The 15,273-nt window shown below is 44.7% G+C and overlaps 1 protein-coding gene across 1 annotated transcript in view; it reads left to right on the top strand.

The window, feature by feature from the left end:
• THSD4 (thrombospondin type 1 domain containing 4) overlaps positions 1 to 14,636 on the top strand; it is a 116,475-nt gene extending 101,839 nt beyond the window's left edge. Inside the window, exons 8-11 of the mRNA XM_090268309.1 lie at positions 2,649 to 2,822; positions 8,546 to 8,725; positions 12,779 to 12,923; positions 13,368 to 14,636. Coding sequence (XP_090124435.1) covers positions 2,649 to 2,822; positions 8,546 to 8,725; positions 12,779 to 12,923; positions 13,368 to 13,510 — 642 coding nt within the window. The 3' untranslated portion in view covers positions 13,511 to 14,636. The remainder of the gene's footprint in view (positions 1 to 2,648; positions 2,823 to 8,545; positions 8,726 to 12,778; positions 12,924 to 13,367) is intronic.
• Positions 14,637 to 15,273: the final 637 nt, after the last annotated feature.

Below are 15,273 nucleotides of genomic sequence, written 5' to 3'. Positions count from 1 at the left end.
GGAGATGCAATGTGTCTGTCCACGCCTCCATCTTGGCCAGAAGTCGATTATATACCACTTTAACAAAGGGTGATAAAGTATGAAGTGACTAGGCAAAGAAAGGGGTTTGGGCTACTGGGGCCAGTAAACTGTAGGAAAGTGGCTAAGAAATATATGGGGAAATCTAATGAAAAATAGGAGTTATTTTAGTAATGTTTGTGCAAAATCATCTTGATTCCCCACCACCAATAAGAATGTTCTCGTCTTCCTGGAACTGGGAGGGCACCTTTTCATGGGAAATTGATGCCCTGCTTTTAGGCAGGAAAGGGGAGGGCAGAGAACCTTCCTGCATCTGCTGTTTTCTCATTGCCTTCAACTCAAAATAATTAATATGCCAAAGTAGCATATTTGGGGGCATGTTCTAACCACCATCAAGCTCTTTGCTCCAGAGTTTCCTCTCTGAGGAGTCCGGCTCACCTTAGCAGTGGTCATGTAAATATTTGATGACTCATCTCAGCCTGTGATTTTACAAGATTAGGCAGCAAGTTACAAAAACAAAAGTAGAAATTTTGATTAGGAAACAAGGTTGTTAGTATTATTCCTTTTGCCAAATTTTATTTAAAATTATATTGCTTTTATTTACTTTTAAAAATGGTAATGTTGGTAGAAACCAAACATAGACTCTGTTTTTAAGAAAAGACTCAGCAGGAGCCCCTAGAAGGGCTTTGGTCACCATGTACAGGCACTTCCAGAGTTGGAAGCTGCTGGTAAAAGAAGAGAAATGAATGAGGGAGGGCCCAAGTTTATATTTATTCATTCAGCTGAATCATGGGTTCAGCCATAGATAAGGTGCTGACTGAGAATGAATTAAAGGTGATGTAATAGTCTCTACCCACACAGAACCTACTTCTTTAATGAAAAAATAAATAGACAAGACACAAATAACCATAATACAAAGGCCAACTGCAGAATACAGATGTCATGAAAATTCTGAGGATGGGAAGAGTACATTGAATTGGGAAATCAAGAAAGTTTTCACAGAGGAGATGGCATTCGAGCTGAGCCTGAATGGATTTTGGTGTGTCCTGGGGAAGAGCAGAAGGACCATCAAGGACAAGGCATGGGAACATTTCATGTGACTAGGGAATAGCTAACCTTGGCTCTGTCCAAGATAGTCTGATTTTCACATATTATATCAAACCATTCAGCCCCTATGATTTTTTTTAGTTCATGTGCTAGTGATGTGGAGACCACATCAAAAAGCTAGTTAGTGTGTTTCTGGTGTATAATAGAGGGTTAGTCTAGGAGGATGGATCACTGGAGCCGTATTCTAGGAATCCTTTAATCCACCAGGGAGGTCTGTAAGTGAATGCTGTCAGGAACGGAGCAACAACAGAGGGGGTTATTTCAGTGTGGCCATTCCAGCACCTGGAAGCCCAGTGACTTCGAAGAGCTGGAAACTCTGAGTAAGAAGCTGCAGCCACAGTCCAGGGGAAGAATGTCAGTGGGCTGGGAACATGGGCAGAAGGGACCAGACAGACAAGTGTATTTAAAAGAGAATCTATGGGACCTGCCAGCTGGCAAGATGTGGGAAGCCAGAAGGCAGAAGAGCAGTTGGGTTTGAATCCAGATATACATTTGAACACAAATTGGAAAATCCAGGGGAAGGATGAGAATGGTGATGAAAGGGGTGTCCCATCATTTCATCTGGTGGACATGAAGTGTCTGTGGAGCATCCGTATGAATGTGTCCTGAAAATAAGGCAGTGTTCCAAAGTATTTCAAGACAGATGGGAAATGCTCATGGAGCTCCAGGATGTGACTCAGGGGAGTGTTGACTGTGTCCTGAGTAAGGATGGAAGGATATTATAGTAATGAAACCACTAAGAGTTATGTGGCTTTAAGTGAAGGCTTAACCTTGTGAGCCTCGCTTTCTCTATCTCAGAGTGTGGGTGTAGGTCTTGACCCTTTAAAACCCTCGTACCAGTATTGAGTACCTGCTGTCTGCACTCATTAGCACCTGCTCTCTACATGTCATTCATTCCCTGGAATCCTGCCAGGAGTGTGTTCCCATGCCAACTGTCAGGTAAACTTGCCACAAGTGAGAGGATTTGGTCACCTGCCCCAGGCCACGCAGCTGATGGGGATTTTAACACTAACATGCTGGTTCCCAGACCAGGCTTTCCCTTCCTACCAGGCTGCCTCCTGGTCTACTGTCACAGCTGTGGCCTTCAGGTACTGGAACCATGTGCTTTAATATTAGGCAGCAATGTTGAGCGACAGACGCCAGTTTCCCTCCTTCTCAAACAAGCCCAGACTACCAGCAAGCAGATGTGTGCCCACGTTTTCATGCTGTAATTCTTCTTTGCTGGATTTATTTTCGAAAGCGAAAGCCAGGACAGATAGTCTGACAAGTGTAAGTATATAAATCACAACAATGAGACAGGATATCGGGAACATAGGCAGTCCCAGAAAATCTTAAGGCTGGGGGATATGCCTGACTGATGTGACGTGATGGAGTGGGCCTGAATGAGAAGTGGTCAAAGATTTCTAGGAGGAAGAGTTGGTGGGAAAACGAGGTGTTCAATCCTTCTTTGCATCATTTGAAAGTGGCTTCAGAGCCTGGGGAGAGAGGCCTCCCCTCTAATGTGCCCATCTTCTGTCTCACAGTGCTCAGCGGAGTGCGGGGCTGGTGTGCGGACGCGCTCGGTGGTGTGCATGACCCATCATGTCAGCAGCCTGCCCCTGGAGGGCTGTGGGAACAACCGGCCAGCAGAGGCCACCCCGTGTGACAATGGGCCCTGCACGGGCAAGGTGGAGTGGTTTGCTGGGAGCTGGAGTCAGGTGAGTGACCAGACTAGGTGTATCTGCCTGTGCCCAGTAAGAGGCAGCACAGCAGAGGGGTGAGGAACCAGGATCTGGTGTGCTGGGTTTGAATCCCAGCTATGTTACCCATCAGCCTGAAGAAGTTACTTATGCTCCGGGAGCCTCACTTGGACAACAGTATTTACTGAGTGCCTATTATGTTCTTTCCTAAACACTTGGGATATGTCGATGAACAAAACAAATATCCCTGCCCTCAGGGAAGCTCATGGTCTAGCATGGTTGCCTGTCTATAAAATGATGGTAGCGACAGCCCCTTAGTGGTTGTTTTTAGAAGAAATGAAGTAATTTATATTAAGTATATAGCACAGTACCTGACATACAATAAATATACAATAATCATAGCTACTGCTGTTATTATTGTTAATAAAGCCTGTTTGTCTATATTTGAGTGTCAGAAGCAGAAATATATATGACCCAGAAATCCTACTTCTGGGTGTATATACAAAGGAAATGAAATGATCTCAAAGACATTTCTGCACCCCTGTGTTCAAAGCAGCATTATTCACACTAGCCAAGGTATGGAAACAACCTAAGTGTCCATCAACAGATGAATGGATAAGAAAATATGCATAGGAATATTATTCAACCTTTAGAAAAGGGAAATCCTGCCTTTTACAACAACCCGGATGAACCTCGTGTGGGGAGGGATGATATAATGCTATGTGAAATAAGCCAGAGAAAGACACATACTGCATGGATTGAATTATTTGTGGAATCTAAAAAAACCAAACTCTTAGAAAGGAGAATGATAATCTCCATGGGCTGGGGTAAGGAAAATGGAGAGGCTGGTAAAACTTTCATTTTTAAGATGAATAAGGTCTGAAGATCTAATGTATAGCATGGTGACTGTAGTTCATAACATTGTACTGTATAATTGTAATTGGCTGTGAGAGTAGGACTTAGTGTTCACACTGCAAAGAAAGGAAGATGCATTAACTCAATGGTTTCACAGTGTACGAGGGAGGACCCCACAAAAAACAGGAATTATCTTCTGGAGGGCAGGCCCCTTGTAGTATGCACTTCCCCCACCAGGTTAGTGTTCTAGGAACCCATTAGTATTAATGTACCAGCTGGTGTTGTTGTGAGAGGCTGTGTTCAACTTCAGTGAATTTTTTTTGAAGACTGTTTCAGTGCGTTTGCCCATTTCATGATGGGTGATTTATGAGTGCACCTGCCCATGACATTCATGATGGTGGGGCAGTGAAGGATATTATGGTATATCATAACTCATTAGGATAGTATATAACAACAGCAATAGCTAGGAAAATGTGGGTAGTGCATTGATATAGTGGCAAGTGAAAAACGACATGAAAGCCTATGAACCCGATGATCTCAACCACTTCAAATTATAGAAAACAACATGGGGAAATGTTTTTTCTCAAATTTCCTCTAATGTTTTATAATACAAACTGTAAAATATAGAAAATTAAGAAAGAAAACTCAAATATATCCAATGCTACCCCAGTAGGTAGGAGTTAGGCATACTTAATAACTGATTCCAGCTCTACTCCTTAGTTCTCTGACTTGGGGCAACTAATTTAACCCCTCTGAGCCTGTTTCCTTATCCAAATGTGAGGACAATAATACCAGCTTCCTAAGATTGTTATTAGATTTTCATGAAATACTATACATATGGAGGTTCCCATTGCTTGGGATATGGGAGGTACTTAATAAGTATTAGTTCTCTTTTTTCCGTGTTTATTATTTTTGCTGTCAGCTGTTTCTCTCTCTTCATTGGTAATAAAACACCTAGGACCTAAACCCCAAAGATAATTCAGAAGTGGAATGTACCTATAGGATGCCAAATATCCATGGGAACTGAAGCAATAGGAAGAGTCCTATGTGAGATTGTAATATCAGATCCTAAGTCTTCATGCACAGTGAAGATAAGGGGAGCAGTTCAACTCCCACCAGTCTCAGAAGAGGAGAGGAGAGCAGATTCAGGGTCTTTTTTGCTTTGTGGGCCTCCTATTGACTCTAGACCTAAACCCAGAGAACAGAGTGGCGTGAATCCAGGTGAGAGCAGCCTTTATTTCTGCTGAGATTAGGAACATGGAATTTATTGCCCTGTTGTCCAAAAGGATCAGAACATGACTGAATGTGGACAGAGTTTTGGCTCTGGATTTATTAAAACGTTGGAACCTACTGGCACCTCCCTGCCTTGGAAATTTGACATCATCCCCAAAGAAAATGAAATTAATAATGCTTATTTATTGAAAGGTAAGTCTTAAGCATTAACTGACTTCAGAATATAAAAATGAATGTGTCCTTTCTGCCACATGGTTTGAATGAGAGTTGGCATCTTGAAAAACCCCCAGCCTGGTCCCAGTGACTAGTCCAGGGTGGACATGGGATCTAAGCCAAGTCAAACAGAGTCCTTCCCTGGCACTTGTATGGACTTAAAGGAAGAGACTCCCTGGGAAGTAGTGAGTGAGCACAGGAGCCCACAGTGGCTGTGCAGAAGCTTGTGAAGAAAGCCAGCCAAAGAGAACGAGACCTGTAGAGCTTAGAGAATATTTTCCACTCCAGAGGCAAGGTATTCACAGCCCAACTCTTACTTGTAAGGTATTCCACCAAGTCTATTGTTCATGCCCAGTTGTTTCCTTTCTTCCCGGTCAATTCTAGGCTTACTTCACCCTTAGATTGTCCTAGCTCTGAGGGGTCTTCCACAATCTCTGGTCACACTGTGTCTGGATCATATTTATTCTCACTGGTAGCTGGACAGACCCCTCCACTCTTCCCTGGTCTGCATTTTTCTGATATTTGTATTACTCTATCTTATTTCTCACTGTTACTTTTCACCTAGTATACCTTTGCAAATTCTTGTGTATTTTTTTAAGACATGTCTTTTGTGTGCAGGACTATTTTTGTCTTTATTTTTCCCCAATCTGCAAGTCTCTATTTTTTAAGAGTTAAACTTTAACTATTCATGTTCATCGTAATCATTTACATATTTGGAGTTTTCCCTGACATCTCATTTTGCGTTTTCTATTTAGTTCGTATAGTCGTGCTTTCTCAGCTTTTTTTCCTATTTCCTTTCCCTGCATTTATATTGGTCAGGTTTCCTTAATTCCATTTTTTCCTCTAAGATTTTGGAAGTCATAAATCCTATTTAATGAGAGCAAAAGAAAAAAAGCTTTAGCACAGAGTTTTAAACTTTTATGTTTCTATCATTTCAAGTTATCAGTAACAACATTCTCTCAACCCCTAATACTCCAAAAAGATGTCGAGATTATCTGGATTTAGCTCCATAGTAATGTTAATTAATTCATAGAAAATACTAATCTAGGTTTTAAAATAGCTTCTTCCCCTTCAAAGTTTATTTTTATTGAAATATAATTCACATATCATAAAATTCACCCTCTTAAAGTATACAATTCAGTGATTATTTTATATCCACAAAGTTGTACAACCATCACCACTATCTAATTCCAGAACATGTTCATCATCCCAAAAGAAACCCATATCCATTATTAACGATAGCTTTTACTGGTGTCTTTCCCAACTTTGGTTTTGTATCCTGTGCCTTCTTCCTGGTTCTCTTTAATTTTGTTGGAGACCATAACCCAGTAATTGTTTCTAATATCTTTTCTGAGCCCTTGAATATCTGAACATGTCCTCACTTGGCCCTTTGGCCTGAATGCTCCCAGGAGGGGCAGGTACCTTGGCACAGTCAGGTTCCCGGGCACTATCTTAGCGGGCCACTCCCTCATCATCCTGAGGTCTCCCTCCCTCCCTCCTCATACCCACTGGCCACCACCATTCTCACCCAAAGCACTTGAGCTGCTTCGTCTTGGTTAGGGGTCCTCCTCTATCTGAGCTTTGGACTATGATATTCTCCTTCAGTTGTCTCATCTATCTCTCACCATTCCAAGATTCCCTGTAATTTCTGGTCCAGCAAGGAGGGGAGCCTTTCCTGTCTCAAACACTGCCTCATACATATACATACACCATTCTACTCGTTTGTTCCCATACACACATATGCTGCCTTTTCTGGGCATTTAGGGTATGAGAAGGCTGAGCTATGTGCTTATTCTCCCTTAATCACTTAATGTCGTCAAGGAATTTACAAACACAGCATAAAATAGCTTCAGGTTTTGGTTACAGTTTACTGTCTGCTATTCTGCCAAATACTAATAGAGACCTAGCCTCTCAGAGCAGTCACGTGTCTTTCAATCTGGTTTCCAAACTTTCCAGTTTCCAGATGAGACAATGAGGCCCAGGAAAGTGCTGTGTCTTGGCCACAGACACAGAACTATGTAGTGACGATGTCTAAACTAGTTTCCACATCTCCTCCTGACGTCAGTCCAGCATTCTGCCACTGCCGACCCGGGCCATTTCACACATACCCTCACTCCTCCTTCGCCAGGCAGCCCATTGCACCTCTCCTGCCTCTGATTCTTTCATTGTCTGCAGCACTTAAAAGAAAAGGACAAATCGTGAATATACTGAGTATATACCAGATAAATAATCAGCGAGCATGTTCTGATGAGCATTGTTACACACAGATGAGAAAGATCATGTCCAGGTCTGATATGTCATTAATACACACTGTATAAGCCACATAGATAGAATACAGTCTGCCTGTGATGCTGGAATTAGACTTAACCTTCAGCACAAGTAAATTAACTAACTAACTAACATGGAAGGAAAAGGGAAAACAAGCTAAAGAGGCTCTCTGGATGCCTATGAAGATGGCAGAGAAGAAGGCACAAAGCAGAGCCCGCCAGTGGTGCTGCTCATTATGCCCTGTGTGGCCAGTTCATAGTCTGCTGGCTTGGGTTTGTCTTTTCTTTTCTGTAGAGATGTGGGTTTTCCCCCTCTTTTTGTGTGGCCCTGTGCCTGCCTACAGAAGCAAGGCTTTGTTAACAGTTTCAGCTGTAGACATTGTTTAAAGCTTTTCATAGATGTAGTGGATTCTTTAAAGTCTCTAAAGGCCTATAAATCACAGCTTTAGATTTTTTTTAATCAAGAAATATTGAGTAAACTGAACATGAACAAAAAGCATTTTACAAAGTAATAGATTCATGGGTAGTGATATGCATCCTATTTCCATAAACTAACAAAATGCCCCAGTGTGTGTAATTGTCTGGCCTCCGTGCTCAGACCCCAGCGAGCTTCAGCACCAAGTTAGGAAGCGGGGCTTGGATCTGCAATGAAAGGCTTCCGGCTGCCCACCGCCCCCCACCCCCACCCCAGCCCCGCTGGGAGGGGAGACTTAACCGTATTGTCTTTCCCAAGTCTAAAATCTTCTACTCAACTATACTCAGCCCCTCAGGCAAGGTTGTGGAGGCTCTATAAGACTGACTATTCATTCCCCGTGTCCACCCACTAGGGACCCACGGAACCCCAGGGTGCTAGTTCACTGCTTTACCGTCAGAGGAGTGCCCCTATGGGGAACCTCAGAGGCCATCTCACTCGCAGCCCAGGGCGCTCCAGGATCGCTGTGCCCGGGAGCCTGAAGTGGTGGCAACTAGGGGCACCCGCTTTCCTGCGCAGACACGCGGCAGTTAGGAGCACTGGAGGGCACGGACAGTCTCCTCCGGAGACGATTTCCGGTGCCCTGGGGCTCTCCCGCCCGGAGTGGATGGTAGAAAGCAGGCGCAGACACGCTCTGATGGATGGTAGTTCTCGTCTCCTTCCCACGATGTGACACCGTTTTTCTCTGCTTCTTCCTTCAGTGTTCCATAGAATGTGGGAGCGGGACCCAGCAGAGGGAGGTGATTTGCGTTAGGAAGAACGCAGACGCCTTTGAAGTGCTGGACCCCTATGAATGCTCCTTCCTGGAGCGACCCCCCAGCCAGCAGTCCTGCCGCCTCAAGCCTTGCGGGGCCAAATGGTTCAACACGGAGTGGAGTGTGGTAAGTCAGGGGCATTGAGAGACACGCACGTGCCCACCTACTAGGTGCCAGGCACTGGGCTCAGCCCTCAGGCAGATTCCCTACAGTGAACTATCTAGTTGGTCGCTGTCAGGGCACCCCAGATGCAGCCTGCTCAGTGGATGGAGCCTGAGGCTGGGACGTTGTTCATCTCTAAACTGTGGCGTCATAAAGCAGTGACTCAAGTTTCAACATTCATAAGAATCGACTGGGATCTCGTTGGAAAAGATTAATTCTGGATCCACCAAGGAGTCTGCATTTTGAACAAGCTCCCAAGGAGAGTCAGATGCAGGTGTCCTTGGGGCACACTTTGGGCCTGGTCCTGTTTCTCTCTTTGAATTGGCTGCTAGGAAATTCAAAACTAAAATATGGTCCATCTCTAAGAGAGAGAGTTTATCAGACCTTACAAAATGGAGTTTCCTATTTTTGTCTTCTTTTTACCCCTGTTTCCCCTTTTTCTTTTTTTACATCTTGTAGCCCTCTAAGCCTTTGTGAAGCCATCTCAGGTCCTTGTAAGGAAGAAGGTGCTGTGTGACTGATGAGAGGCAGGGAGAGTGGGAGATGGAGAGACAGAGTAAATACGAAAGTACTGGGTTATTAGGAATGAAGTGGAAAAGGATGGAAATAGTGATAAATCGCCTCCCCCACCCCTTTTTTTTTTTTTTTTTTTTTTTTTTTTTTGTCAAGTAGAAGAGTTCATTTTCAGGAAACATCCTAGCAGTGAAAATGTGCTCTGGGCATCGTCCTTGGCCATGTGGGCTGGGCTGCACTCTAACTGTGTCACTGCAGGTCTTCACATAGCTGAGCTGAGCCCAGGGTAGAGGCCAAAGCTTTTCTCAAAATCATTCAAAGGCGATAAAAAGGATTTTGCTTGTAAAATATATGAATAAATGCTGCAAATTCTGTTTCCCAAGAGCATGTGTCAGCACCAGAACAGCCACCAGGCACGTGGTGAGGCACACGGTTGCACCTCAGAAGTAGTGGGGGCAAAGGGGGTGTCGCACTCCAGAGGTTTTGTCAACTTCTGGGAAGCGGAATTTAATTATTCTGATGTTAGCCAAGGTCCTTGAGAGCACACAGAGAGATCACTGTTTTCTTCTACCATTTGGTTTGGAGAGTCTAGAAAGGGCCAGATTCACCAGGTCAGATCACAGGAGACAAACTGAAGCCACCTGGTGGGAAACAACCCCACCATCCCCCCCGCAGGCCATGGTGGTCCTCCGCACACAGAACGCTACTCAGCAGCAACAGCGAATGACCTCTTGACACCTAAACACCATGGGTGAACTTCATATGCATTTTGCTAAATGAAGGAAAGACCCCAAAAGCTGCAAATTGTATGATTTCACTTATATAATGTCCTATAAAAGGCAAAACTATAGGGACAGATGCCAGATCAGTGATTGCCGGAGGGCAGCGTGGCCTGAATCCCACTGCAAAGCAACAGCACGAGGGGATCTGTTGTATGTGATGAAACTTGGACATAAATGATAAAACTAGGACTATGATGGAAACTGGATGTGTCTGAATATGCCTTGTTTCATACATTTGAGTTTAGAACTAAGTAAATACTTTATATAATTATAAAATAAAATAAAATTTTAAAAAATCCCTAATAATAGAAAATGAAATAAAACAAACTAACCTAAGTATATATTCAGTTGTTGGCCTCAGTACTATTGCACACAGTAATTTGAATATCCATCCCTAAGAATAAAAGAACTGCAGAAAAATGTTTACATTGTTTGTAATAATCACATTTTGAGTGATAATGATGTACTGTAGTCTGAGATGATTGGGTGTATAATGAGTGATAAAGTAAATGAGTAATATACTCTATAGTACTACAATAATATGTGTGTGATAACACAGTAGTATAGCTCTATTACATCCAGTATCCTTGAGAAATAGGGCTCTCAACCTAGGAGAGAAAAGATACAGATAAAAAAGATAGACGAAGTTTGAGTGAAAATCCTGTTGTCCTGAACTCGAATTAGAAATATCAGTGTGAACTCATAAATTAACTTATCTTACTTTCCTAGTTTTATCCACTGAGAGAGCCTGGAAACAGTGACCAGACCAGTAGCAAAGGGCACACCTGTCAGCCAGAATGTGGTTCCAAAATAACCCTCTCCACTAAAGGAACCAGGAATTCTTAGCTAAATGGCCGATTCCAGGTCTGGGACCACGCGTATTTAAATTAGATTGGAATATCTTTTTATAATGGCAACAAAGAAGTTCTCAGAGGCAACTGAGTTTATGACCAGAGGACTCAAGATCCAACTTTTAGAAGTTCCTGCCGGCCCCTGACAGGGCATCAGTGAGCACCAATAAAAATAATAACTGCCAGACTTCCAGCCAACATGGAGGCCTAGATAGACATGCTGCGTCTCCCTCCACAACTAAGTAGGAATACAACTACCTCAAAACTAGAAACAACCAGAAGTTCCAGAAAAATCAAACTGCATGGAAGTTCAGCAAACAAAGATATAAAGAAGAAGTACTCATCCAGACAGTGGCAACTCTGAATGTACCTACTGAGATGGCCACAAAAAGAAAGTAGACAGGATCCCTGAGTGACCCTGCAATGAACTAACCAAGTGAGCTGATTGACCTGCAATGGATTTGTGGTGAACAATAAATCAGCTTTTATGTGGCAATAATAATAATAATAATAATAATAATAACTGCCATCGATGACCGAAACACATCACATATGTTAAATCCATCCATTTATAATAGTAAGAGACTGATAGTTCACCATCAGAGAATAGAATGGGAACCAACTCATTATTCTGAAAACTGATAAATAAAAGAGTCAGCTTTTACTAACAAGCTGCACCACTAGGTAAGTGAAGAGTAAATGGATAGGGCGTGGTTGGGGGGGTGGTTCTTTAGAAAAGATTCCAGCTAATGAAAGAAGATTTGATAGAATATAATTCCTATTTTCCAACCCAGAATGAACTAAAACATCTGGGCTCTGCAACTCAGCGGCTGCTGACATCCTCAAAGAGAGAAAATCATATACATCCTATGATACTTCATACTTTTGTCTCACCACAAAAAATCAAACCTGCACCTGTCAAGACAGAGGACCATGCTGAGCTGTACCACAGGGGTTCGGTCAGCACAGTCCTGACTATGGGAAGCTGTGCCAGACAACTGACTCAGTGCAAGGGGTGGAAGCAGAGAAGAGGGGAACATATGATTGAAAGTCTGGTGGGAAGACCAGACATGGATCCCAATTTTTTTTAAAAACTATATTAAAAAATCTATGAGATTCATAAGACAAGTGAAAATAGGAACATTGAATATCTGTAGGAGTAGGCATGTGAAAAGAGTTTTTCCTTGTATTATTATTTATTAATTCTTGCATTATTTTCCATGCAAACAACTGTAAACCTACTTTTGCCCACCCCTGTATTTAAAAACAATAAGGAACTATGTATTGTTAATTTCTAGGTGTAGTAATGGTATTGTGGTAATTGTTATAGAGTCCTTGTGTTTTAGAACTGCAAAGTGAAATGCCATGGAAGACATGATATGATGCCTAGATCTGCCTGACAATAGTCCAAGGGGTGCCCTGGCTTGTGTGGTTCAGTTGGTTGGAGCATCATCCTGTAAACTGAAAGGTCGTGGGTTTAATTCTCAGTCAGAGCACATGCCTGGGTTGTGGATTTGATCATCTCTGGTCAATGCGTGTACGATAGGCAACCAATTGATGTTTCTCTCTCGCATCGATGTTTCTCTCCCCCTCTCTCCCTCCCTCCCTTTCTGTCTAAAATAAATAAGCCTGTCCTTGAATGAGTATAAATAATAATAACAACAATAATTCAAGGGGTGGGCTTAGGGGGTAGTATAGATGGGACATGACTTGCCATGAGTTGATGGGTTTTGAAACTGGTTGCTGGCTGCATTAGAGTTTGTTTGAATATTCTGTCTCCTTTTGAGGATGTTTGAAACTATCCAGTTTCTGCCCCCTGCAGTATGCTGAGCTGCCAAGAAAACTAACTTTCTCCCTTTGTCCCCATGCAGTGCTCCAAGAGCTGCCAGGGTGGCTTCCGGGTCCGTGAAGTGCGCTGTCTGTCAGATGAGATGACCCTCAGTAATCTCTGTGACCCTCAGTTGAAACCGGAAGAAAAAGAATCCTGTAACCCTCAGGACTGTGTCCCTGAAGTCGGTAAGTAGGGATCCCTATCTTGGACTAGAGATTCATCTTTGTTAAGCTCGGTTAGGTTCTCCAGTATGAATATGCCACACCCACCTAGGTCTCTCTTTGACCTTGTGCATAGTCATGGAGTTCAGGGGTCAAAGTACTTTTGAGATGGAAGATAAGTTTGTAGCAGGTAGGGCGATCCAAGCCACCCACAGAAGATAAATTTAAATATGAATTGATTAAAATGGTAATGCATTCAGAGACTTGGTTTCATCATCCTCAAGGTCAGAGTAGTGAGACTTCAGCCTCAAGTTTAAAGAGAAAAGTGAATGCAAGCTCTAGTGCACACTCACACCTCGCCAGTAGTCAGTAATGGGCAGCAGAACCAGGATGAACTGCCCCCTACAGCGCTCTCTTCCTCTTAGTTGCTGCCCCTGTGCTCACAGTGCCTTGTCCTCTCTGCTACAGATGAAAGCTGCAAGGACAGGTACTACAACTGCAATGTGGTGGTGCAGGCCCGCCTCTGCGTCTACAACTACTACAAGACTGCCTGCTGTGCCTCCTGCACTCGAGTGGCCAACAGGCACCCGGGCTTCCTAGGGAACAGATAACACCCTGCACCCACCCCCAGGGCTGGTGCGAGTCTGTGAGCAGGGTGACTGGCAGGCTGCTGCGCCACCCAGGGCACCGCCGGCCCACGGTTCACCAGCCCCACCCTCGTGAAGTGTGCACATGGTGCCGAGGAGCAGAGCCTTGGCTTTGAGCATCGCCATAAACTGCTGATTCCTCCTCGGGAAACCTGGCACCTGCAACAGTGCTCTCTGAAAACCAAGCACTGGGGCGTGGGGGTAGCTCTCAGCCAGCTCCCTCCTGGCACTTTCTAAGTCAGTGATCACCCTGGCTGGGCGCCGCTTCCTCCACGGTGCCGCTGGCTGTCTGGTGTCAGTGGTCCCCTGGAGAGTCCGAGGAGGCAGCGCCCCCACCCCAGGGTCCCACCCGGCCTCTCTGAGACGCCTGCGTCTCTCTGTTACCTCAGCCCGGCTGTGCCTGACTTCACTCTCAAAGACATTAGGCTGTTTTTCTGCCTCATGACACAGATATCTCTTGTATATTCACAGATATTAACTCATTAGCAGCTCACCATGCCCCAGAAGGGAGACAGGGAATGAGTCATTGTCCCCATTTTACTGACAAGGAAACTGATACTCATTGACCTGCCAGGTATATTCACCTGTTCGGTGCGGAGCTGAATCCCAACCCCAATCATGTAACCCCAAAACCCTGGCCCCAAGGCCGCTCCAGAAGTCTCAGGTCTGCAAGATGCAGCTTCATTTCAGGCCAAGAGGCAAACAAAGCCCAGGCCTCTGAGTTCTTCCCTCCAGCCCAAGGTCAGAGTTGCATCCCAGGAGCAATTGTTTCAGAAATCTGCTTCCATTTACCCCTTCCCCACAAAGTCACAGAGCCTGGTCACAGAACTCTGCAGGTTTTGTTAAACCCTGTCCTTAAAGGAACTGTCCCTTGACACCATAAAGCCATTGGGTGTCTAGGCGATTGCCTACTTCATTCTCCAGCGAGATGTTTCCCCTGGAACCGCAGGTCAGGCTCTCTTTGGCCACAGAGCAGATTTCCAGAGCTGTGGGCTGCTGCCCTTCCTCAGCCAGCCCCACAGGCTGCTCACCACACATCACCCAGTGGAAAGTCTACCCACCCCACCCCAGCAAAAACCTAATGTTTATATAAGAATCTGCCATTGGTCTTTCTGGTTTGATTTATGGATTTCTCTCTATGACTTCAAATCCTTCCCCCCACCCCCATGACTCACAGCCCATGTTCCCCTCCTCCCAGATGTGAGCATGGAGGCCTGCAGCAACGCCACCAGGCTGGGGGTGGTCTGTGGGCTCCCACAGTGGCTGCAGCACAGGGGTCTTCCTGACTCACTTCTCCTAACTGCAGTTCCAGAGGCTGGGCTGGGGTGCAGAAGCACCACCGCTTCGCAGAAGCACCCGCATCTTTTCTGGTTGTTAGGGGACCCATGCAGAGAAGCAGGCAGGAAGAGGCCCGGCTGCCCGTGCCCACCAGTGTATCAGTGATTCCATCCAGTGCCCAACCTCCTCCTTTCACCGCTGGTTTTGCTTCTAGTCACAGGGGAGTTTTTCCTGGTTGCAGCTGCTCTCAGATCCTGCTGAACAAGCCAGTCATTTGAAAGAGTCCATGGAAGAGGCTGTCTGCATGCTGGAGGGCAGTGCAGGATCAGTGGGTGGGAGAGCAGGAAGGCTGGCTTTATCTCAGATTAAAGGAGAACCTTGTAGCCATCCAAGCTGACAAGTGAGGGAAGGCCGCCATTCGTGAGTGTGCTGTCCATCCTAAATGGGAC

Source organism: Furipterus horrens, unplaced genomic scaffold (assembly GCF_987537825.1).
Source record: "Furipterus horrens unplaced genomic scaffold, mFurHor1.1.pri manual_scaffold_3, whole genome shotgun sequence".
In the NCBI taxonomy this organism is placed as follows: Eukaryota; Metazoa; Chordata; class Mammalia; order Chiroptera; family Furipteridae; genus Furipterus; species Furipterus horrens.
Note: the sequence above shows the minus strand (reverse complement) of the source record. Positions and strands in the feature narration are given on the sequence as shown.